The sequence below is a fragment of the Bombina bombina genome, chromosome 7, assembly GCF_027579735.1.
Source record: "Bombina bombina isolate aBomBom1 chromosome 7, aBomBom1.pri, whole genome shotgun sequence".
NCBI classification, from domain to species: Eukaryota; Metazoa; Chordata; class Amphibia; order Anura; family Bombinatoridae; genus Bombina; species Bombina bombina.
This window is the reverse complement of record NC_069505.1, coordinates 97,092,978-97,120,070: the sequence shown is the minus strand read 5'-3', so window position 1 is coordinate 97,120,070 and position 27,093 is coordinate 97,092,978. Positions and strand designations below refer to the sequence as shown.

Below are 27,093 nucleotides of genomic sequence, written 5' to 3'. Positions count from 1 at the left end.
TTTATTTCTTGGTTTCTAATTTAAAAAAAATATAATTAAAATATTGTCCTAATTGTAACAACTTAGAACCCAAAGCAAATTAAAAACAAATGTATGTATACTGCCAATTATTAACTCTGTACAAAAAAGCAGATGTAGAAGTATATTTTTTAGTGTTCATAATTGTAAATATTTTTGGAGGTTTTTATTTTAAGGGGTTGGGCAATATCTAAATCTGAATAGGTTAATGATTTTTAACATACAAACCAGCTCAGATTGAATAAAGTTATAGGGCATGGAGCTTGCAGACTGATAGCATGTACAGAACTGAAATTATACTGGATGCGATGTATTTGTTATATATGTAAGTATAAATAGAAAAATATCATACGTATAATGCAATTTATGATATATATATATTGAAAGGCACTGAAGAGCTGTGATATTCTTCTGTATCAATCAGATTGATTGAACCCTTATAAACATACTTTCTCCCAAGCAGAGGTATTCTAAAACCTGGAATGTGTGTAGCATTTAAGCATTGGAGATGTATATCCCAGATACTGTGCAATGCAAGAGGGTTAGCTATATTGCAATTATATTAATATTAAAACATTCTAGAGAAAAATCCATATTTTACAGTGCAACTGTCCTGATCCTTACACGGCCCAGTATTTATACACTGATTATATAAACATTACAGATACCATTTTAGGCTTTCTGGTTATTTTTGTGTTGAAAATATTTAAGTTATCATGATACAGAATATTATTTCCTATTTGTGATTTATATGCACTTACTTTTTACATGTTCATGGTTGCTTTGGCAGTGAAATAGTAAACAAGTATGATGGAAAATTTATAATCTTATTATTATCATGTGCTAGAGATCTTGTATCAGTATGTGTAGAGAGAACATAGGTGAATTAAAGAGTTGCGTCCAGACTTTGCTGAGTGAAGCAGTTTAATTATCTCAAAACTTTTCACCATAGAGAAGCAGTCATTAGTTATAGAGTTCGATATCAAGGCTGTGTGCTCACAAATGGGTCAGACACCATATTAAGATCCATCTTGTTGCTTATAGAAAGAAAAATCTTAATTATTATTTTTAAACTCTGTTCGTAGCCAATAATTTATAGTATGAATGCTTTAAAAGAAAAATACCATACTCTATTTAAAAATAAAATACAGCCTAATGTGTTTTTTTTTTTTAACATTTCACACACACTTGAAAAATCAATGCTTAAGGTTCAAATTATTTTAATATTTGTCTGCTCAAAAAAACTTTAAATTTAAAATCTCAACAAATAAAAGTAATCAGAAATATACACTTATTTCTTATAACCTTATTTTTAATATGTTATCATTAAATGTTGATCATACGGCTCAATAATATAAAACTCACACTATATTAGGACTTCTTTTATATTTATTTTTGGACTCATTATACAAGACTGAGAATTAATGTATACAGAGGTTTAATTAATTAATATTAAGAAATGGTTATATAAGCTAGGAGTAGACACATTGTTACAGTTTTACAAATATATTTAATTTAGTTGATAAATTATATACGCATGTATTTTCCTTTTTAATATTTTACACACACATACACACACATCAATATTTATCTAAGTTGCTACTTATCCGAAAATATAACACTAAGGTTTATCATTAAGGGGGAAAGATTGTAGTTCAAATGGAAAAAAAAGATGGAAGTTTATCTTATTTATAGTATTTATAATTTTATAGTGATGTTTTTGTATAGAACTTATTTTGTGGGTCAAGCCTGAAAGTAGATTGTGTGTCTGCATAGTCAACATTCATTTAGGTTTTGTTGTAGAAGACAAGGAATCTTTGGTGAATACATGATGATAAATAAATGATGATTTGAATATCTATGTTAACTTAGGACGCTAAAGGAATTAAAGTAATAGGGAATAAAAATCAATAACTCTGGATATCAATGAATACAAATACATAGTGCAGATTTGCAGTGCTGATGTGCTGTGCATTGCAGTAGGCTGACCTGTCTATCAGTAGCCATGTCATGACCAGGTAGGACACAACTGCATGTTGTGTCATTTGTCTGCATATCTTTTATCATGTTTACATGTTGTGTCATTTGTCCATGTGTCCTTATATCATGATGTTACAGTCCATGGTACATTTTTCATTTGTTCTGCCTACCACTGGATAATTTTTGTCACCTATATAATTAGGTCAATTTCTTTATCAAATGCCTATCATATTATTTTCTTCATCAATGACCATAACTCCAATAAAAAGCTATGAAACATATCAAAGTTTACTGCTTCACTGCCAAAATGACCAACCATTTTAGACCTGACACAAGACTTTGCTGGCTGGAGCTGTGTCTGTACAAAATCACTTTATAAAATATCTGAATCTATATTTATATGTATATATAAAAATAATACTTTCATGCAATACTTAAAGAGCTCCCCCCTATTTAAGAAAATAAATTGTAGCATGAAAAAACAATGAAAGAAAACAAAATGGAGGACATTCGGTTATATAAATATGTGAACAATATATTTATATATACATGCAGTTGTAACAGGCTTTATTGTTTAACCAACCATCATCACTAAACTATATATTATATATATATATATATATATATTATATATATTTTATTTATTATTATAATAAAGACCACACTCACTGGAATTTTAGCCAATTCTATAAAATTACTTGTTTGTTGTCATTTTTGGTTAGTGAGAGTGCAGATCCATATCTCTACATATATTATTTATTATATATCTATCTCAAATAACAAGCGATTGGGGATGATATTCCCAGAATGCTTTGTGTCATGGTGGTGAGTACAGCTTTGAATTGTCACACCACTTACAATATGAACAGAGCTCACTCCTCACATACAGTGAATCCTTGAAGGCTCCATTCTACGGATTAAGATGGAGTACAGATATACTTAATCAACATCAGCAGTATAATGGGTAAAAATCTGATATTATTTCTAATTTTGCATTGAATTTAATGGCAATAAAAGTCCAGTATGACATTGTTGTGTCTATATTCAGGTAGAAAGTACAATAAAGCCTGCTACAGCATTAAGTGTATATAAATATACAAATATGTAGTCTTAATATTTATTTTAATGTCCACATTTCCTTGGCTGTTTGCTGTAAAGATATAAAATCATAATTCCATCACAGCCAGAAACTTGCAGAGCTGTAATTATGCAAAGCATTGTGGGTCTCTTTTGAAACAAAGAATAATCAGAAAAGATGTAGGTAGACACTGCGCTAATTGGTAGATTCTATCCTTTCTTGGCGGCGTCTCATAATTTCTTGGAGTTCTGTGTCTCCCTGACTTTTCTGTAAGAGAAGAGAAGGCAATAACATTTCAGTTTTAGTCTTTAGTAGCATTAAACTAGTCCCCAGAAAGAGAGTCTAACGTGTCACACCTATGTGTCAAATTGTATGCGTAAGTGCCCTATAGGCCTGTAACGTGTACCTCATGCTGGAATTTTACCCTTTCAGTTCCCATGGGTAAGTAGATTCCTCCATAAGATATGCTTTTTCCATCTCAACTTGTCTCCTCTTGCTCTATTACTTTGTCTATGAGTAGTAACTGTTTCCTATCTCCACCTCCAAAAGTAGCTGTGTAATGTGTGTAATTCTGATAATCCCATAATCTCAACACATTCATTCTCACCTCTAACTGAGACTTTTGCACAGCCAGCTGACTATACACCCGAGCTCCCTCCTCTCCGCACACTTTTTTCAGTTCCTCTTTGTTCAGCGAGAAAAGCTGTGCCCCGTTTAAGATCCCCAGTTGCGCCGCTGTCCTACAAAAACAAACAAAAAAGTGGTCCTCAAAAAATATTCTACATATTCCGAGAAAGTTGAGAAAAAGTAAGAAATGAAATGTTAATACAATCATCAGGTCAATGGATATGTATCTGAACATACAATTGCTCTTTTATAATCAATAAACCATAATAGTCTTCTCTGATACTAACCCTTTACTAAAGCCTTTAGCTTCTAGCCAGGATTTAACTTCTTCTGGTTCGGACTGGAAGTTAAGTGGGACGTACACCTGCTGGGCTTTTTCAACTCTGTAGTTCCTCTTGGGTGGCTGATTGGTTGTAATTTTCTTCAAAAGTTCATCATTAACCACATCCATATTGTGGATTAACTCTATTGTAAGAAAACAGGCAATTGATACAACATAAATACAGAGGGGTTATATGGGGCAAGAGAGTTATATAAAGAACATTAAAGTCATCTTTTCATTTTGTAAGAGAGAACACTGTAAAATGAATATTATTTTTTAAAGGGCCATTATCATGATAAAGTGGCATGCTCTAAATTCATTAGAGAATGTCATTTTATCACTAGGGATTCTGCAACTTTTACAGGGGTTAAACACATTGTTGAAGTATTGCTCAGGACCCGTAGAGAACTGCTGTTACCTATCCGAAACTGTCACTGATCCAACCAGCAGCGCTAGTTGCACAGCTGGGTTCATATGTGTCATATAGATAACATTGTAGTCACTCTCGTGAAGTTATTTAAAGGACCAGTAAATAGAGTAGATTTGCATAATCAACAAATGAATGATAAAAAGACAATGCAACAGCAATTAGTCTGAACTTCAAATGAGTAGTAGATTTTTATTATGACAAATTTCAAAGTTATGTCTATTTCCACTCCCCCTGTATCACGTGACAGCCATCAGCCAATTACAAATGCATATACCTATATGCTGTGAATTGCACATGCTCAGTAGGAGCTGGCGACTCAAAAAGTGTAAATATAAAAAGACTGCACATTTTGGTAATGGAAGTAAATTGGGAAGTTGTTTAAAATTGCATGCTCTATCTGAATCATGAAAGTTTAATTTGACTTGAGTGTCCCTTTAACAGTCAGCACTGATTGGCTAAAAGGCATGTATGTCAAAAGAACTGAGATAAGGAGCAGTCTGCAGAGGCTTAGATACAAGGTAATCACAGGGGTAAAAAGTGTATTAATATAACAGTGTTGGTTATGCAAAACTGGGGAATGGGTAATAAAGGGATTATCTATCTTTGTAAACAATAAAAATTCTGGAGTAGACTGTCTCTTTAAATGAGAGGCGATAAGAAAGCTAATATAAATCTTGAGTAGGAGATATTTTTATTCCATGCAGACAAAAGAATTACTAACATTAAATCCCTTCGGATCACTTACGTTCCTTAGTGTTCTGACCTGTGGACCATCCTGCCATTTCACTGCCCCATTTTTCTCCAGCATAACTGCTGGGAAACTTGTTTAAGGGGCTAACAGGACCCGTCCCTCGAGGACTTAGATCTCCTTTGTATTTTGAGGAAGGCTGCAAGAAGCATAACAATATAACTACATTCGTACATATGACAGATATTTAAGTTTAAGCGTTTGTAGTTTTACAACTCTATGGCTTTTTTCTCCATAGAGAATCTGCTCAGATTGCGACAAAGCTGACTTTTGCATGGTAAGAAATGAAACCATCATATGTTAAGCAATAAGAATTAAGTATTGGACTAGGCTTTGAAACTGAAAAAAAGTCCTGCCATAGCCTTGATAAAAACCCTCTGTTGTTCTATCAATTATTAAGCTAAGTCTGTTATTCAAATTACCGAAGAGTATGTTCCATCTACTTGGTTAGCCATCTCTTCAGCCGACACCTGATCAAGGATATTATATGGGACATATCCTTCCTGTCCAATTCTGTTCTTCAACTTCCACCACTGCTTATTGTCCTCCAGGACCTAGAGGAATATCAACTGGTAAATACCCAACAAGATAGCAGCCTTCATAACTCATGTAATAAATATCAACTATCAAATACATTACCTCCAGAACTTCGTCTTTCAATACAGAGAGCTCATTAGCATTCCTAGCAGTGAAGTCATAGCGAATTTTGGCATATTTTAATGGCTGGGCCGCGACTGGAGCTTCATAGTTTCTGAAGGAGAAAAGAGTGAACATGTGTTTCTTCTAAGTACATATAAAATTACTAGGGGCAGAACAAGTTTTTTCTAGGCCTCCACCCAGCCCCTAACCCTCCCACTCCACTGCCTGGCCAGTAGCTGAGCGGCCTTGCAAGATGCACTGTGCGCACAGGTCGTCCTCTTGCCTCCCTCTGATCCCCAGCAGGTGATGTGGCCCACCTGCCTGGTAAAGCTGGACAGGTGGTGGGCCCCTCTTACCTGTGGGCCCCCCAGCATTGGAGGGTCAGGATCTACGCCACTAAAAATGACTACACAAGGATTTACACCAATGAAAATTACCACACAAGAAATGGATTAGACTCACCCATTAAATGACAATAAGTTAACTTCAATAACTTGCCTAGTACAAAAACTGGACACATATAAAGATAGAAGCCCTGATCAATCAACCCCAAGAGAATCAAAAGTAAGAGAAGACAGGAGGACCAGAGCAAGGTGGGAGAGTAAATGAGAAAACAAATCGGGGGAATAGGAAGGGGCAGGAAGCAGAGTAAGGGGAACATAAATCTTCAAGGGGAGGAAGCCAAACTCACCTGGTATTCTTAGGGCTCATGTTTGGCTCTGCAGGTGGGTTGTTTCTGAAGGAAGGTGTCCGATAAGGGTTTCCATTAGGAGCAGGAGGCTGAGTAAAGAAACATTTTTCATATTTATTTTATTTCAGATAAATTTAATTTATTTATGTATTTATATGGAGTTTCCACTTTGTTCTACCCTTAGATCACTCAAGCTTTTAGCATTAAAGAGTTGTCCTGTTAACCACATTCAGTAAGCCTTTCTCTGGACTGCAGCACAATGGAAAATTTACTAACAAAATGACAGTTTTAAATTATTTTAAAAACATATTTCATATGCAGATCTTGTGCAAACTTAATTTCTGATTTTATTACAAGACCAGAGACTCATATTTTGCATTCTCTTTCTTTACTATTAAAATGCAGTTATTCAAAGATAGATAAAATACAACAAACTGTCAAATTTAAAAAGTAGACAGTAAACAAATAAAGAAATCAGTGACCAATAAGGATAGAGAACTGATTAAACTAAAATCACATAACCAATCAGATTGAATATGAGTCCTATAAACTGTCCAAAATACAGCAATACATCCTCTTTCTTTTACTGCAACTGAAAGGATAAGTATTGCCTATAATATTTTTCGTATTATAAATGTTGTTAACGTTTTTTCGTTATTTAATCTTATTAAAATTGTTTATTGTTGCCTTTATCATTGTGTTTTCATATTTAAGGCTTTGTTTTCATTTGATTTTTTGTTTATTTATTTTCGTTGGTTTTTTCTTTTAAATTTAGCTTACTTTGTTTATGTCCCTTTCCGGTTTTGTTGTGCCTTGGTTTCGGCGATTTTTCTAACTCCCTTATATTGATTTTATTCAGTTTCTTCCCTGCTGCGTTGTGCAGCACTGTTCCGACGTCCATCTTGACTGTGTCGGTCTCAGTGCGCATGCGCAGCTTTGCTCTCGGTATTGCGCAGTAGTTTTTTCCTTGCTTCCGCCCTCATTCCGACAATCAGCTGTTCTATGTCGGATGGCGGTTACATTGTTGCATATTAATTACGCTACTTTGAGTTTCTTCTAGCCGGTTTCTTGTGTCACTTTATTCTTATTGTTGGACTGTGTCTCCATCTTCTGGCCATTATTATTATTTATCATTATAATTATTTATATTATATTTTCTGTAAAATTATTTCCTTCACTTATATTGTATATTCACATTCTTGGGGTCATTATATTTATATAAAAATTTTTAAATTTTATTCTTAAATTTTTTATGCCTGTTTATTTTAAATTTACTTTAAGTTAGATAATTTTATATATTTTAATTATGTCTCAATCTTCAGATTTGAACCCTCTTAGTTCAGAGGGTGTTCAAAAGATGATTGACACATCAATGAATTCAATGCTTGAAAATATTTCTTTATTAATTAATAAATCAAATAAAAAGACTTTAAAAAGGAAAAGGCCTGTTTCAAGTGGCATTAAAACCAGTAAAAAATTACTACAGAAATCTCGCCAGATTGTCTCTGGTTCGGTTGTTCCTGGCAGGAAAGGAAGGAAAACACCTGCAATTCCCTCTACTCCCAAGAGGTTACTTATGGGAGAGGCTTTGGCCAATGTTGAAGAATCTGAGATTTCTGATACCGAAGTTAATTCTGATTCCTCTATGAATTCTGATAAATCAGAAAATTATTTGTCTAACTCTTCAGATAATTCTTCGGCATCTCCGAAGATTAAAAAATTTAAAAAAGCTCTTAAAAAATCTAACAATTTAGATTCTTCTAAAGTAAAATTTTTTGATTGCTTAGGAAATCCTAGGTTTAATGCAGACGATCTGCACCACCCTAGATCTGCGGAGTGGTGCCCTTCGTCTGATATTGCAGAATTCATTGATTACCAGTTACGTCAACCTTTAAAAAGGGACTCTAGAAATAAGATGAGGGCAGAATGCCCCAGACCTATTCTGCCTAACAACGCTGGTATTACACCTGAAGTAGATCCAAAATTTTTAAAATTCATAGGGTCCCCAGGTTTTAAGTTAAAGAAAGGCATGGACCGTGCTTGGAAAATTTGTCAAGACAAAATGCTTGATACTATTGGTCCTTTAGCTAAGCTATTTGATTTATCGGAACAAGCTGTATATGATAACTCATTGCTTGATCCGGTTATTGTCAGAGAATGGCTTCAGAGGATGCTCAGTTTTCTGGGCAACGCCAACTCTGCCATATATTCTGAACGTAGACGAAACATTCTTAGACGTATCGACCCCAAGGTGTGTGATTTTGCAATAAATGAAATCCATACAGATACTAATGGCCTTTTATTTGGAGACACTTTTATTAAAGAACTTAATAGTTATGTAAATACCTTCTCTAATCTGAATAAAGTTCGTACATCTATGAAAAAGATTTTTCACCAAGAACGTTTTTCTGAACAGGCTGGGAAAGGTAGAGGCCGCTTTCCCGGCCGTGCCTCATATCCAAACAGGTCTCAATTTACCAACCAGCAATTTAATTTACAAAGACCATTTCAAAATCCAATTTCCTCAAATTTCTTCCCATCCAGAGGAAGATTTTGGAATCCTAGACTCCAACGTTCAAGGCAAAGATCTCGCCCATCTCAAGGTAAATTTTTATTTTCCTCCTTCTCAGAATTCTTTCCAAAACTTAGTAGGAGGCAGATTATCTCTTTTTGCTCAAAATTGGAAGTTAATAACTTCAGATCAATGGGTCCTTCAGACGGTTTCAGGTCTTTTTATAGATTTTATTTCTCCCCCAGTTCAAAAATCTCTTCCAGTTCCAATAAAATTTTCTGTTTCAGACAACATTTTGGTTCAAAAAGAAATTCTAAATTTAATAGAAAAACAAGCAATAGAACCAGTTTCAGATCTTCAAAATTGTTTTTTCAGCAATCTTTTTCTAGTGAAAAAGAAAAATGGTCAATTTCGCCCTGTTATAAATTTAAGATCTCTAAATGCCTTCGTGGTTTATCGACATTTCAAAATGGAAGGTATTCATCTTCTCAGAGATTGTCTTCTAGACAACGATTTCTTAGTCAGATTAGATTTAACAGATGCTTATCTCACGGTTCCGGTAGCTCTAGATCACAGGAAATTTCTCTCCTTCAATTGGGAGGGAAAAATCTGGAGATTTACTTGCATGCCTTTCGGTTTATCTTCAGCCCCTTGGATTTTCACCAAATTAATGAAACCTATAATTACTTGGCTTCGTCTTCGGGGTGTTCGGCTTATCATCTATTTAGACGATATTCTGATTATGAATCAAAATTCAGTTATTTTGAATTCTCACCTCAACCTTACTATCTATATTTTAGAAAATTTAGGTTTTCTAGTCAACAAAGAGAAATCTGTCCTTTCTCCAACCAAATCTCTAACCTTTTTGGGTTTTCTAATAGATACAATGAAATCTACTTTAAGCCTTCCCAGAGAAAAAATTGTGAATATCAAGAAAGAGATTTCAAAAACTCTTTCTTTGTCTGTAGTTCCCATCAGGACTATAGCCAGAATAGTTGGGTTACTTTCATCCTCTATTCAGGCTATTTTTCCTGCCCCTCTTCACTACAGGGAACTTCAACGTCTAAAAATTTTTCACCTTCAAAAAGGTTTATCTTATTCTCATCTCATTCCTCTTTCATCGGAAGCCAAAGAAGAACTTTCATGGTGGCTTTCTCATATAGAAGCCTGGAATGGGAGAGCCATTTTTGGGAAATCTCCAGATTTAATTATAGAATCCGATGCCAGTCTTACGGGTTGGGGAGCTCGTTGTGGTCCTTCAATCACAGGAGGAAAATGGTCTTCAGAAGAAAAACATTTTCACATCAATTGCTTAGAACTTTTGGCAGGCTCTTTTGCAGTCAAAAGTTTTGTAAAAGATTCTTTTCCTGTGTCCATTTTACTCAGAATGGACAATATTTCTGCAGTACGTTATTTGAATCGTTTAGGTGGTACAAAATCGAGAGATTTGTCCATTATTACGAAAGATTTCATTCATCTTTGCTTGGACAGAAATATTTCGGTAAAAGCAGAATATATTCCAGGTTTATCCAATGTCGCGGCGGATTGGGGTTCTCGATATCTGACAGATTCCAGCGATTGGAAACTTCATATTCAAGTTTTTCATGCGCTGCAATCTCTCAGAGGTCCCTTTTCGATGGATCTGTTCGCTTCGAGACTGAATCATCAGATTCGTCCTTATTTCAGCTGGCGTCCAGATCCGGAGGCTTTGGCGATAGATGCATTTCTTCATCCTTGGCTTCTTCAGACAGCTTATGCATTTCCTCCGTTTTCAATGATTCAGAGAGTCATTTCAATAGTCCGTCGAGATCTTCTTTCAATTCTTCTCATCACTCCTCTTTGGCCGTCTCAACCTTGGTACCCATCTCTTCTAGAATTGTCTGTCAACCATCCTCTTCTTCTTCCTGTTTTTCCTCTTCTGTTATCAGATCCAGAAGGCCATCCTCACGATCTTATCATCCAAGGATCGCTTCGTCTTATAGCTTGGTTAATTTCGGGCAATCTTCGTCTTTCAAAGGTTTATCACAACAAGCTCAAGATCTCCTCGGGGACTCTTTGGCCCCCGGGACCAAAAATTTTTATTTTTCCGCATGGACCAGATGGTCTGGCTGGTGCGTGGAAAGAAGTTTGGATCCCCTTTCAGTGGATATAACTTTTATAGTTAATTTTCTCTCTTCTCTTTTCGAATCAGGATTAGCTTATAGAACCATTAATGTTTCTAGATCCGCAATTTCAGCTAAACATTCTTTTATTAATAATTTCCCTGTGGGTCAACATCCTTTAATTTGTAAATTAATGAAAGCAATTAAACTTAAAAGACCTCCAACTCCTAAATATTCTTCTTTTTGGGATGTGGATCTTATTTTTTCCCTTTTTAAATCCTGGCCTTCTAATGAATTTTTATCTTTAAAACAACTTACTGCTAAATTGGCTACCCTTTTGTGTTTGATTTCCTTTCGTAGAGTTTCTGATGTTAGAGCTTTAGATTTTGATTCTAAACGTTTTACTCCTGAAGGCGTTACTTTCTTTATCTCTAAAAGAACTAAATCTTTTTCTACTTCGATTTTCTATCCATATTTACCTTCAGAACCTCTTCTTTGTGTGGTTGTATGTCTCAAAGAGTATGAACGCAGAACTTCTTCTTTTCGTTCTTCTTCCTCTAATCAACTTTTGCTATCTTTTATTCCTCCTCATCATCCTGTCTCCTCTACTTCTATTGCCAGGTGGGTTAAATGGGTTATGAGTGAAGCAGGTATTGATGTTTCTTTTTCTGCTCACTCTGTTAGAGGATCAGCCGCTTCTAAAGCATTTTTGAAAGCTGCTACCCTTCAACAAATTTTGGATGCAGCTGACTGGTCTTCTGATTCTATTTTTAAACAATTTTATTTTAAACCCATTGAACATGCCTCGTTAAATTTATTTTGTTAGTTGCTTTAAACTAGCAAAATATGAGTCTCTGGTCTTGTAATAAAATTGGGATTATCCTAAGTTATGAAGGTATAATCTAGATTTTATTAAAGACACAGAGACGATTATTTTCCCTCCTCTGTTGTATATTGTGATATATATTATTCCCACCCTTATTGTGTTTTATTATATATTTTAACATGATTTGTATATTTATTTCAGTTATCAACCAATAATAAGGATCTTCTCCTAAGAGACTTTGTTCCTTCACATCTTCGAAAAAAGTCAGATCTTCTATCAAGTTTTCCAGATCTTCAACAGTTTTCCAGTTGTTTTTCCATCCTTCCGGACAAGTTGGAGTTTTCTTCATGGATGATTTTTCTCGTAAAGCTCCTTCTCTTCATGGTTTTCTGCTTCCTGTTCGTTTGGAGTTATTTCTTCATCTTGGATCTTCTGTTTCCTTCTTCAGTTTCAAAGAAAGAGGATGTATTGCTGTATTTTGGACAGTTTATAGGACTCATATTCAATCTGATTGGTTATGTGATTTTAGTTTAATCAGTTCTCTATCCTTATTGGTCACTGATTTCTTTATTTGTTTACTGTCTACTTTTTAAATTTGACAGTTTGTTGTATTTTATCTATCTTTGAATAACTGCATTTTAATAGTAAAGAAATAGAATGCAAAATAATAGTCTCTGTGTCTTTAATAAAATCTAGATTATACCTTCATAATTTAGGATAATCCCAATTTTCATTTAAGTCATTGGCACCTCCTTAAACAACAAATCCATTTTAACGTCTTCTTCTTGACTTCTTCCAAGCATGTCTGTTACATGTGTAAAATTTATTTTCATTTATATATTTGTCATGTAAAACCCTATTATAAATAAAATATATACTATTTAATATATAGGTTAAAAATGCTTAAAGGGACATTGCAGTGAAAAAATGACATGCTCTGATTTGAATGATTGCAAAAAATTGTGCTCTGTCTCACGTTACCTAGAAAGGTCAAAAAGCAAAATGTTGAAAATTACCTAAGCTAGTTATTTGATTTGCAGAATTTTCAGAGTACAGATTTTGCTTTTTGGCCCCTCTAGAAGTGTGGAATGGAGATGTTTAATGTAATTTTAACTATCAGTTAGGCAGCACAACCTTTTAAAACAATGGGTCCATAGACTTCACTAGTCTGACATAGGGGGCCATGGCACAAGGCTTAGAACTTCTGGTTTATACACAATGTCTGGTTACCTACTATAAGCCATGACATGCAGCAACCAAGTTTACTGTTTTAAAGACAATTTAATTATAGCACAGCAATGTTCCACCAATCTAGCCAGACAGCCATTGGGAACTATGAGAATCTTGTTGAGCCATAACCCAAATTGTTTAAAAGGTTATGACATTAAATAAAAATTCTGTTGGGTTTGAAAATTACATCCCTCTATCTGTCGGACATTTTTGTATGATTATTGGTACTAGGGACAGTAAAGACAAAATTAAACTTTCATGATTCAGATAAGGCATCCAATTTTAAACAACTTTCCAATTTATTTTTATCATCAAATTTGATTTGTGCTCTTGGTATTCTTTGTTGAAAGCTAAACCTAGGTAGGCTCATATGCGAATGTTTAAGCCCCTGAAGGCCGCCTCATATCTCAGTGCATTTTAACAGTTTTTCACAGCTAGACAGAGCTAGTTAATGTGTGCCATATAGATAGCATTGTTCTCACTCCTGTTGAGTTATTTATGAGTCAGCACTGATTGGCTAAAATGTAAGTCTGTCAAAAGAACTGAAATAAGGGGCAGTCTGCAGAGGCTTAGATAAAAGGTAATCACAGAGGTAAAAAGTGTATTAATATAACCATGTTGGTTATACAAAACTGTTGAATGGGTAATAAAGGGATTATCTATCTTTTTAAACAATAAATATTTTTCAAGTAGACTGTACCTTTAAATAAAACAAAGGTATTGCTGAGGACCATATCTGTGACAGACCCAAGTGAAGTCATAAAGACAACACATGTAAAGCAAAACATTTTCAACACGCATTGCATTAACATAAAGAGGGAAATCTAAAAACGATTGGAATTGATGTCACATGAAACTACGGTTGCCACCTCAGCCAGGTTTTACTTGACAGTTATGAGCTACCCATGTTGCAGGGTGTGCGGGGAGGAACATGTATTACGCCTCTGGACAGTACATGAATAGTGCTACTGGACAGTATTATTCATGTCCCTCCCTGTACACCCTGCAGCATGTGTAGCTGATCACTTGTCCACAAAAAATGTCCATGGTGGCAACCATACATGGAACCCATGTGGAGTTAATACTGAAGGGCAAATTGAGATAGTAGTAGAAAAGACCTTGGAAAGTGCACATAGAATAGAATTTCAGAGGCTTCACTTATATTACTGAAAAGGCATTCTGGGTGCCTCTTAGGTACTAATATAAGGCATCTTATCTATGGCTGATGGGGCAACAAATCTGGACTCCTTGACAACTGTGCTTTAGAGTCTTGCTTCTTAAACTTGGGGTCACAATCTCCCTGGTGGTCACTTAAGGTTTTCAGGGGTCACAACAATATTTGATAATGTATTGTGAGTATGTTTGTGTGTATGTATGCGTGTGTGTATTTACTATATGTTTGAGTGGGTGTGCGTTTGTGTGTGTATATGTGTATGTATAGTGAGTTTGTATTTGTATGTATGAGTGTGAGAGTGCTTGCGTGTGGATATATAAAGTGTATATGTGTATGTATGAGTGAGTGTGTGTGTGAGTGCTTGTGTGTGTATATATGAGTGTATATGTGTATGTATGAGTGAGTGTGAGTGCTTGAGAGGGTACATATAAGTGTATATGTGTATATATAAGTGAGTGTATATTTGTATGTGTGAGTGAGTGTATGTGTATGTATGAGCATGTGAGTGTTTGTGTGTATGTATGTATGAGCATGTGAGTGTTTGTGTGTATGTATGTATAGTTGAGTGTGTGTGTGTGAGTGTGTATATATGAGTGTGTGTATTTACTGTATGTTTGAGTGAGTGCTTGTGTGTGTATATATGAGTGTGTATGTGTATGTATGAGTCTATATGTGAGCATGTGAGTGTTTTTATTTGTGTATGTATAGATGACTGTGTGTGTGTTTGTATGTATGAGTGAGTATGTATAGATGAGTGTGTGTGTTTGTATGTATGAGTGAGTATGTATAGATGATTTTGTGTGTGTGTGTGTTTGTATGAATGAGTATGTATATACTGTATGATTGTGTGTGTGTTTGTATGAGTAAGTATGTAAATATGAGTGTGTGTGTATAGATGATTGTGTGAGTGTTTGTATGAGTGAGTATGTATATATGATTGTGTGTGTATAGATGATTGTGTGAGTGTTTGTATGAGTGAGTATGTATATATGAGTGTGTGTGTATAGATGATTGTGTGAGTGTTTGTATGAGTGAGTATGTATAGATGAGTGTGTGTATATAGATGATTGTGTGAGTGTTTGTATGAGTGAGTATGTATAGATGAGTGTGTGTGTATAGATGATTGTGTGAGTGTTTGTATGAGTGAGTATGTATAGATGAGTGTGTGTATATAGATGATTGTGTGAGTGTTTGTATTAGTGAGTATGTATAGATGAGTGTGTGTGTATAGATGATTGTGTGAGTGTTTGTATGAGTGAGTATATATGAGTGTGTGTGTATAGATGATTGTGTGAGTGTTTGTATGAGTGAGTATGTATAGATGAGTGTATATAAATTAGTAACTTTTTCTGTATTTTGTATAATGTGTTTTAGGCATATAGCTAACTTTGTAACTCTTAAAACATTGCCAAAAATTGCAAACAACAATGTTTTGGTGCACACTGCCTACAAAAAATTAGAGGGAACGTTACATGCAGAGTACACACAGAAAAGTTTGTCCCTGTAAAAGGCACAAGTGGGCTACAAGAGGATACCCTGGCTGCTTTTGTATAATGTATCATCGGCTTTATACCATAAACCTTATATATTTGTTACTGTACAGAAGCCCACTCACCTCTTCTTGCACTTTTGGTTTTGCAGGTTCAGGTGGATATCCTAGGTCTAGCTCCCAAGGTGCTCCCTGGAAAATATCCAAAGGAGGTATCCAGCCATTATTAAACTTAGGGATGTACTGTGGGACCAGTGGTTCTCTTGGCCATTCTGCCCTGAAACACAGAGTAGAAGGATATGACGTTCTGTTTGACCAGGTAAACAGTAGCTGTCCTTGTCTCCAATGTCTGTCTCTATATGTCAGGAATGATCTTTCTGCTATTTAACTTCTCATTGTCTTTATCAATTTTTTTTTTTTAAAGGGACATGTCAGCCAAAAACTGAAATAAACATCAATTCATTTAAATTTTGAATATAAGAATTTTTATAATATATTTGCATTAAAGGGACAGGCTAGTCAAAATTAAACTTTCATGATTTATATTGGCCATGTAATTTTAAACAACTCCCCAATTTACTTTTGTAATCAATTTTGCTTTGTTCTCTTGGTATACTTAGTTGAAAGCTAAACCTAGGTATGCTCATATGCTAATTTATAAGCCCTTGAAGGCCGCCTCTTTTCTGAATGCATTTGACAGTTTTTCACAGCTAGAGGGCATTAGTTCATGTTTGCCATATCGATAACATTGTTCTCACGTCCGTGGAGTTACTTATGAGAGGGCACTGATTGGCTAAAAGAACTGAAATAAGGGGGCAGTCTGCAGAGGCTTAGATACAAGGTAATCACAGAGGTAAAAAGTGTATTTCTATAACAGTGTTGGTTGTGCAAAACTGGGGAATGGGTAATAAAGGGATTATCTATCTTTTTAAACAATATAAATTCTGGAGATTTAGATATGTTTCACATGCAAATGCACTGTAAAAGCTCACAATAAAACAGTGATAGCTTTTATAAGATGCATTTTTGTCAATGCGAGTATATTGCTTCTATTCAAAAGGGCAATGCATTGATGTGCATTTCAAATTTTGCTAGAAATTGTATTTAAGGAGACAGTAAACACCTCAATAGTTTAATATACAGTTTAGTTATGCCCAGTAAAACAATTATGCAATATACATATTTTTTGCCCCTGAAAATTGTGGCGTTTCTAATTCTTAAAAATGAAAAAGCATCCATCAGCCTTTAAACCTTAAAGGGACATTAAACACTAAATAAATGCTAGATAGAATTTTGCATTCAAAGAAAAGATTAGTCTGATAATAACACGTAGATGAATTTTTAAAAGTTTCATTAGCTGTTTAAATATTAAGAAAATATGTGTAAAGTTTTAGGGGCCGATTTAACAAGCTGTCAAAAGGCCCCAATGCAGCTGTTTCCGCGCAAGCCTTTAGGCTCACCGGAAACAGCAGTTAAAGTGAATGTAAATTTTGATGCTAAAGTTCCCGTTTTTAAAAAATTTGATTAAAAACAGGGGCACTTTAATTCATCAAAATGCACATTTCACTCGTTGTGAAAAAATACTTACCTTTTAAACTTGACAGCCGCTCCAGCTTCCCCTGGTCGTCGCAAGCCATTTCTGATGTCAGAAAGGATGGATCGGTCACCCTCCAATCACCCCCCCCCCCTGCGGGAATCAGTGTCTGATTCAAGCCATTATTGGAGGAAGCCGGATTCCTCATTTTAGACCCAGGAAGAGGTTTTGCAATGGGCGGAGGAAGCTGGAGCGGCTGTCAAGATGAAAAAGTAAGTATTTTTTCACAACACAAGTGAAATATAAATTTTGATGAATTAAAGTGCCCCTGTTTTTAATTGAATTTTTAAAAACCGGGCACTTTAGCATCAAAATTTACATTCACTTTAAGAAGCAGCGGTCTTAAGGCTGCGGACATCAATCCGCCCGATCATATATGATCAGGTTGACACACCCCGCTAGTGGCCGATTGGCCGCGAATCTGCAGGGGGCGGCATTGCACAAGCCTTTCCCGGAACTGCTTGTGCAATGTTAAATGCCGACAGTGTATGTTGTCAGCATTCAGCTATGTCTGTCGGACATGATCCGCTGAGCAGATCATGTCGGACAGATACTTGATAAATAGGCCCCATAGTGTCTATAAAACAATGGGAGCTGCCATGTTGTAACTTAGGTTAAATTCTCTGCTGTGGCCAATTAGGGACAGTTATAAATAGCCAAGTGTAGATTCCATTACTTAATTTCCCAAGCAATGCATACCTCTGGAGGGTTACTGCTAAGGCCCAATACAACTCACAAGTACACAAGAAGTCCAGTGAATGTAGCATATATCAGAATAAATTTATTCCAGCAAAAAAGTTTGAATAGACATAGCAACGTTTCAGAAGTGTTACCTTAATCATGCCAATGATTAAGGTAACACTACCGAAACATTGCTATGTCTATTGACACTTTTTTTGCTGGAATAAATGTATTCTGATATATGCTACAGTTATAAATAGGTCACTAGAGTGTGCAGCCAATGGCTATGTGGAATATAAGGATGCTCTGCACTTTCATTTCTAACAGGAACTGAAAAGCTCACAATTTCAGAATAGAATTACAGGAAAAGGGGACAAAATAAATAATGAAAGTACTGTATATTACAGAGGTATTTTTATATATATGATTTATCATTTTATATTATTATCTCAAAGTGTTTAATGTCCCTTTAATGGTCATTCTGGATTTCTGATCTTCTAAGGTGAATCTTGAAGTGTTGATTCCAAGAGAGCATCTTTCTATCTTACCTGGATTTAGTCCATGCCTCTCCCAGCGCCTCCCAAAGTTGTGCCTCTTTAGGAGTTAGGTGTCCTTTCAAGAATTCCGTGGCATCCCTGGACATTAGAGGACTCATCACAGATCTGCCCAATTCTGGACCTCCTGAGCTCTGAACTATCTATAAGTTGTAGCACAGACATATGAAATGATGAGAACTGTAATACAATTGCAATCAATTAAATAAAAATTATATATGGGATGTAACAAACCAAGGGAATAATACAATAATTAAAAGCTCTATAACACTGTATGCTACTTTATCTTTAATATATATAAAGTTTAATGATAATGTTTAAAAACATTTTAAGAGAAAAGTAATTTGTATATCATATTCAAATAAAAAAAGATTTAATAGTTTGGTGACTGAATTTAGCACACAAATAAGTAGGCTAATGTTCAGTAGTCTTAAAATATATATTTGTAGTTGACTCTGCTACATTATATCACAAACTGGATGAAGATGGCTTCTTTCCATCTGTTAACCGTGTCTGCTTCAAGATAAAAGTATTTATTTTAGATGATAGAGCACTACATTTTTTATGAAAAGAACACTTTTCTAATCTCTATAACGTTCTCTTTTCATTGCATAATAGAATATTATATAGTCTAAATTATATAAATGGAGGACAAAGTCGCTATATAACTAGAGGAAGGAAAGAAAAGGTAGTTACCAGTTCCAGTGGTCCAAAGAGAAAATGAATCAGTTCTGCAGAACTGGGATTCTGAATGTGCCTCTTTAATTTGGCCTGAAAGAAAACCCAATAAATAAATGTAAGGAATAAAAAAAAAAAATCACAAAAACAAAATGTATGCTTACCTAATAAATTAATTTATTTCCAAGCATAGGGAGTCCATGATTCATTCCAATTACTAGTGGGATATTCACCTCCTGGCCGGCAGGAGGAGGCAAAGAGCACCCCAGAAGAGCTGTTTAGTGTCACTTCCCTTACCCATAACCCCCAGTCATTCGGCCAAAGGGAAATGGAAAAAGAAGATAATACAAGGGTATAGAGGTGCCTGAGGTTTGTACAAAAAAACTGCAACTGCCGTCTTAAATTTAAATGGTGGGTCGTGAACTCTACATGCCTGGAAATAAATACATTTATCAGGTAAGCATAAATTTTGTTTTCTTTCCTATGGCATGGAGAGTCCACGATTCATTCCAATTACTAGTGGGAACCAATACCCAAGCTAGAAGATACCGCATGAAAGAGAGGGAAAACAAGACAGGTGGGCCTAAACCAAAGGCACCACTACTTGAAGAACTTTTCTCCCAAAGGAAACCTCAGCCAAGGCAAAAGTATCAAATTTGTAGAATTTGGAAAAAGTATGTCTAGAGGACCATGTGGCCGCCTTGCAAATTTGTTCCACAGAAGCTTCATTCATGAAATCCCAGGAAGAGGAGACAGCTCTAGTGGAATGAGCCGTAATTCTCTCAGGAGGCTGATGTCCAGCTGTCTCATAAGCTAATTGTATAACACTTCTCAACCAGAGAGAAAGAGTGGTAGAAGTGGCCTTCTGACCCCTACGCTTACCAGAGAAAACAACGAACAGGCCAGAAGTCTGCCTTAAATCTTTAGTTGCTTGAAGGTAAAATTTTAGAGCACGCACAACATCCAAGTTATGTAAAAGACATTCATTCTGGGAAGAATGATATGGACAAAAATAAGAAACAACAATTTCCTAATTAATATTGCGATCCGACACAACCTTAGGAAGAAATCAGTGACATGCGGTGACGTCTGAGGCTGGTGAGGCAGTGGCTAGGATATGCATTCATTCTTTAGATATCCTTTGTTGAAGAAATAGCAATGCACATGTGTGAGCCAATCACATGAGGTATCTATGTGCAGCCACCAATCAGCAGCTACTGAGCATATTTAGTTATGATTTTCCACAAAGGATATCAAAAGAATGAAGAAAATTAGATATTAGATGTAAATTGGAAAGTTATTTAAAATTGCATGCTCTTTCTAAATCATGAAATAAAACATATGGCGTTCATGTCCCTTTAAATGGTGTCTTGCAAAACTGGTCAACTTAGTAAACATCTGATTTTAGTCTAAAGGATTGTAACAGAAACTCTTGCCAGATAATAAAATGCTTGCTCTGATTATAATATCTAGAAATCCAGGCCCATTAAAATATGTTTAAAACATACTTTTTACTTTAATGCTGAAAATTATGCTTATAGATTCCTTTATTAGTCAGTAAATATAAAAATGTCTTGATCCAGTGGCGGCTGGTGAAATTTAAAGATGGTGGGGCGCTTGACCCCACCCCTTTAAATAAAGCCACATCCTCAGATGGCACCACCAATTCATTAATTAAATAAGTAAATAAAAGGTAGAGAGAAACACAGAAAAGCACTCGGGGGAGAGGGGGAGAGAGAGTGAGAGAGAGAGAGACAGAGGGTTAGAGAGAGAGAGAGAGAGAGAGAGAGAGAGACACAATCACACACAGAGGGTTAAATAGACACATAAGGGATGAGAGAGTCAGAGGGGGAGGAAGAGAGACAGAGAGAGAAAGAGACCATGGAGGAGAACGACACATAAGGAGAGAGACAGAGGGAGAGGGAGAGACAGGGAGAGAGATGGGTAGCGAGAGAGACAGACGGATAGAGAAAGAGAGATGGATAGAGAAAGAGAGATGGATAGAGAGAGAGAGAGAGAGAGAGAGAGAGAGAGAGTGGGAGAGAGAGAGACACACAAGGGGGGGGGGGGAGAGGGACCACTGAAAGGGGGGAGACACCACTGACTTTTTAAGTAATATTTTAAGTACCTATCAAATACTAATAGTATACAATCTATTTTAAATATCTGAAACAGAACAGCACATATGAATGGGAGAGAGAGAGAGAGACAGACAGAGGGGAGAGAGAGACAGAGGGGAGAGAGAGAGAGACAGACAGAGGGGAGTGAGACAGAAGGGAGAGAGAGGGAGACAGAGGGAGGAGAGAGACACATAAGTGGGGAGAGACGGAACACTGAAATGGGGGAGGCACCACTGAATGTTTAAGTAATATTTTAAGTGACTATCAAATGCTAATCGTCTACAATCTATTTTAAATACCTGAAACAGAACAGTACATATGAATGGGAGCATTAATACATTATTATGTGTTGTCTACATCAGGGTTGTCCAACATACACTTAAGGAATCACTGCTTTAAATGAAATACTATAGCTGCAAGAGCCATGGAGAATATTTGCTATAACTCATTCTAAACTGCTTGGTTTCATTTTACATTACCATGCTTTTGGTCTAGCTTACTCTGGTCAAATAACAACTCATCCATACAAACAGCATAATAGTAAGATAATGTTGTAAGAAAACACAGTTGCAGAGCTACAGAGAGTTCAGAATTCAGAAAGAGAGTGAGGCTATAAACCAGTGTGGAGTACAGAGGCAAGCTGCTTAGATAGTGGGTGTAAAGTTTGAGTAAACAAAATACAAAAATGATCCTTAAACTGCTGTAAAAGAGTAAAAAAACAAAAAACACTAAACCACATTCATTAAATTATAATTTTCACTAACAGAATCCCTTACAGCAAAATCTAAGGTTGCAGCACTTACTTCAATTCAAAAATGTGGCTAAAACACTGCTCACTGCATCTCTTCCTGCTCTGTAAGGAAGTGACAGTGGCACATTCCACTGCACTTGGAGGGGAAGTACAGAACTCTCTTTTTCACTGAAGCAAAGCTGGCAGCTGCACAGGGCAGCAACAAAATAAATTAAAGTAGTTTTTTTCCTTTTTTATTTTTGTTTATATGATTTAACATTCAGCCCCAACCCTAATTTCCCCTTACTGATGCCTATCACTGGATTGGGTCAGCCCCAAAGAGGCCTGCCTCAAATAAGCACTTATGGGCCATGCAATGATCTTAATCACTTTAATCCAGTAGGTGGCGCAGCATGTTGTGTAATGGAGGGCAGCAGCCGGCAGACCTGCTTGTGCCTCTCCATTGCACAACATTTAGCTGTGAAAAAAAATGCTGGGGGGAAAAAAAATTACAATATATTTTTTTTTAAGCTAATAAAAATATATATATATATTTTTGCCCATATGAGAGGTGAAGCCCTGCCTCACCTGCCTCTAGTGACTGCACGTCACTGGAAGAAATCCTAGCTTAGTACGAAGGACCGCCTTATCAGCATGAAAAATAAGGTAAGGGGAATCCCACTGCAGAGCCGAAAGTTCGTAAACTCTGCGAGCAGAAGAAATAGCAAGAAGAAACAAAACCTTCCATGATAATAATTTAATATCAACAGAATGCATTGGCTCAAACAGAGCCTGCTGCAAAACTTTATGAACCAGATTTAGACTCCAAGGAGGAGCAACAGGTTTAAACACAGGCCTGATTCTGAACAAGGCCTGAACATGAGATTGAACATCTGACAGATCTGCCAGACGTTTGTGCAAAAGAATAGACAGTGCAGAAATCTGACCCTTCTGAGTACTGACTGACAAACCCTTCTCCAGGCCTTCCTGAAGAAAAGCCAACACTTGAGGAACCCTCAAGAGAAACCCTTCGAATAACACCAATAAAGGTATTTACACCATACCTTATGGTAAATTCTGCAAGTAACAGTCTTACGAGCCTGAAGCATGGTATCATTGACCTTCTCAGAGAAGCCACATCTAGCCAAAACTAGACATTCAATCTCCACGCAGTTAGCTTCAGATAATCCAGATTTGGATTAAGGAATGGACCCTGAAGTAGAAGGTCCTTCTTCAGTGGTAACCTCCAAGGTGGAAGAGATGTCCATGCATTGGGCCACCGATGGACGAACAGAAGACTGGAGAGAAAGGCATGAATCAAGGAGTTTGGATCTTCTGATATCTGTCAGAAAACTTTTCATGGATAAAGAATCTATAATCATTCCCAAGAAACATACCCTTGTATCTGGTACTAAGGAACTCTTTTCCAGATTCACTTTCCACCCATGGCAACGTAGAATAGACAACAACATCTCTGTATGAGATCTTGCTAGATGAAAAGATGACGCTTGAACCAAGATGTCGTCCAGGTAAGGTGCCACCACTATTCCCTGAGATCTGACCACTGCCAATAGAGCCCCAGAACCTTTGTGAAGATTCTGGGAGCTGTAGCAAGATCAAATGGAAGGGCAACAAACTAGAAATGCTTGTCCAGAAAGGCCAAGGGAAGAATGGAATGAATGTTCTCCATTATGAAGGACGGAACCTTGAGGAATTTGTTGAGACACTTTAGGTCTAAAATGGGATGGAAAGTTCCCTCCTTTTTTGGGAACCACAAAAGATTTGAATAGAATCCTTGACCCTGTTCCCTTACGGGAACTGGAACAATCACTCCCAGGAAAGATAATCCCTTTACACAGTTCTCTTTACCTGGTTTGTGGATAATCTTGAGAGAATGCATCTGCCCCTGGTAGGACAAGTCTTAAATCCTATTCTGTAACCATGGGAAACTTTGTCCACGGCCCAAGGGTCTGGAACATCGAACATACTTTTATCTTAAAGCAGACACAGTTGACAGGTGGAAAAAAGCCCTCTTCATCCAGTGTGTAATATAATGTAGCAGAGTAAACTACAAAAATATCAATTCCAAGCCTGCCGAAAAAAAGAAAGCCTGCCCCCCACCTAATCCAAGACTGGATCGGGGGCAGTCCCTTCATGCTGACTTAGAATCAGTGGTAAGGCTTCTTGGCTTGCTTCCCCTTATTCCAAGGCTGACTGGACCTCCAAGAAGACTTGGATTGTTCCGGCTTGGAAGAGGAGGAGGAAGACTTCTTTAAAGTTGCGAAAGGAATGAAAACTAGAATTCTGGCAACCCTTAAGTCTATTCTTTTTATCCTAAGGTAGAAAAGCCCCATTTCCACCTGTAATCTCAGAAATAATTTCACCTAGACCAGGACCAAATAAGGTTTTGCCCTTATAAGGCAAAGACAGAAGTTTGGACTTGGATGTTACATCTGCAGACCAATATTTTAACCACAGAGCTCTGCGAGCCAGACCAGTGAAGCCAGAAATCTTGGCACCCAGTCCAAGTACTTGCATGTTGGCATCACAAATAAAAATATTGGCCAGCTTGAGAGCCCTGATCCTGTCCTGGATCTCCTCTAAAATTAGGTCAGATAAATCTTGCACCAATAAGATGCTGCCCCTGCAACTGTAGCAATAGTAGCAACAGGTTGCCACTGTAATCCCTGATGAATGTACATTTTCTTTAAAAAAAGCCTAAAGCTTCTTATCCATGGGATCCTTGAAAGAACAATTATCCTCAATAGGAATGGTAGTTCGCTTGGCAAGAGTAGAGATAGCTCCCTCTACCTTGGGCACTGTGCACCAAGAGTCACATATAGAGTCAGCAACAGGAAACAACCTTTTAAAAACAGGGAATGGGGAAAAAGGAATCCCAGGTTTATCCCATTCATATCCCATTCCTATGATATCCTATGATTCCTATGATATCTGACATACGGTCTAGAACCGGAAACACTTCAACAAATGAAGGTACATCATATAAGTTTAGTGGACTGTTTTGGATTGTCAGCAACAGACGAGTTGGAGTCTTCCAAAGTAGCAAGGACCTCTTTCAAAAGTAACCGGAGGTATTCTAATTTAAATCTAAAATTAACCTCCTCTGAATCTGCCAAATTGGTCACTACAGTCTCAGAATCTGATATTTCACCCTCAGAAGCCACTGAGGTATCATCATCATCAGATAACTGAGGAAGACTGAATAACGCAGCCTTAGCGGAGTCAGAACCCTTGCTAACAGTAATATGTTTGGATTTCCTCTTTCTCTTACCAGCAACATGAAAGGCTGATAATGTTGCTGAAACAGAGGACATTATCTGAGCAGCAAAATCTCCTCCCAGAAGGATGTTAAGAGGAACCGCAGGGCACTGCATGTGAAACAGTATGGGACGTTTGAGGAGATAAATGAGGCATGGCATGGACAGCATTATCATGAGCGACAGACTCAGAAGGGGAAATTCTGTCTTTAAACTTTAAAGTTTTATCCAAACATGTGGAACAAAATTGCGCAGGAGGCACTATCTGAGCCTCCAAACAAAGTAAACATCTGTCAAAGTTAACTGCTAAATTTTGGCCTGAGTCCATCTTAGAAAAAAGGTACAATTCCCACAGAAATGGAAAAACGCAAAATATATATGAAAGAAGAGTAAATTACATAAATATACTCCCACAGAATCTATTAATTGTTACTATATAAGCCACCTCTATATCCTCAGTCTGACTGAGGCAACTCACCACACCGGGACCAGGAGAACCCAGTAGGAACCGGCCACAGTCAAAAGAAAGTCTTAGAGATGAGTCTATCCCATTGATATCTTAGTTGATAGCTTCATAAAGCGTTGTAACCAGCTCACAAGCAACACTCCACTCCGCTCTTCAAGCCGCTATGAAAATAAAGGCGGAAGAGCGGAGAGTCACGTGAGCACAATGAAAAAGCAACTGCGCAACAATGCTCACGTCTTAAACACTCTACGATAAAAACCACAAGTCCCCTGCTGTCCTATAAAGAATCCTCAGATCCTTTTAATAAGTCTTTCAATCAGGGATTAATAAATCCCCCAACATCCAGCCAGACTCAGCCTCAATAAACAGGGCAAAACATTAACCCCTTATGCTCCTAATAAAGATAAGTTCCCCATCTAAGTGCCTGCATAAAATACTGCCCATTTCGTTCTTGAAATAAATTCCTATGTACATGAATTAAACGTGTCCCATTTAGTGATCCACTGAGGATTAACCTCTAGAGTGCTGCCCTCAGAACTTAGAAGGCAAGAGCACTTACCTGTGTATCTGGCTGCAGGGCAGGATGTTGGTGAAACAACAGATTCCCCAACATCTGTCAGGGACCTGTAGAAAAAGAAAAAACAGAGTAACCAACCTTGGTTTTCAATAAAGGGGTAGCATAAATGTTAGAAATAAAGCAAGGACCACCTCGCTGCCTTCTAACTGCTAAAAGCCACCATTACTCTTACTAAAGAGATTGACATGGACACAGCATAGCCCCAAACCTTGCTTGCAGGGAAAAGTACCCATTAAAGGATTAAATATCTTCAGACGCCATCTACGCACATCCTCACTTGACAGAGGCAAAGAGAATGACTGGGGTTTATGGGTAAGGGAAGTGACACTTAACAGCTCTTCTGGGTGGTATTTGCCTCCTCCTGCTGGCCAGGAAGTGAATATCCCAGTAGTAATTTGAATGAATCATGGACTCTCCATGCCATAGGAAAGAAAAATGTTTAAAAAAACAAAACAAAACAAAAAACTAAATAATACACAACCAGTATATAAATGTATTTATTGAACATATGAATTACCTAATATTTAAATAAATATTGTATTAAAGGGA

At 36.7% G+C, this 27,093-nt stretch overlaps 1 protein-coding gene across 1 annotated transcript in view; it reads right to left on the bottom strand.

Moving 5' to 3' along the window:
* Window positions 1-1,389: 1,389 nt before the first annotated feature.
* EPS8L2 (EPS8 like 2) overlaps window positions 1,390-27,093 on the bottom strand; it is a 261,969-nt gene continuing 236,265 nt past the window's right edge. Inside the window, exons 12-21 of the mRNA XM_053720198.1 lie at window positions 19,392-19,466; window positions 18,690-18,838; window positions 15,993-16,143; window positions 6,534-6,622; window positions 5,843-5,954; window positions 5,626-5,757; window positions 5,201-5,342; window positions 3,991-4,168; window positions 3,684-3,816; window positions 1,390-3,343 (exon numbers count right to left, since the gene is read on the bottom strand). Coding sequence (XP_053576173.1) covers window positions 3,272-3,343; window positions 3,684-3,816; window positions 3,991-4,168; window positions 5,201-5,342; window positions 5,626-5,757; window positions 5,843-5,954; window positions 6,534-6,622; window positions 15,993-16,143; window positions 18,690-18,838; window positions 19,392-19,466 — 1,233 coding nt within the window. The 3' untranslated portion in view covers window positions 1,390-3,271. The remainder of the gene's footprint in view (window positions 3,344-3,683; window positions 3,817-3,990; window positions 4,169-5,200; window positions 5,343-5,625; window positions 5,758-5,842; window positions 5,955-6,533; window positions 6,623-15,992; window positions 16,144-18,689; window positions 18,839-19,391; window positions 19,467-27,093) is intronic.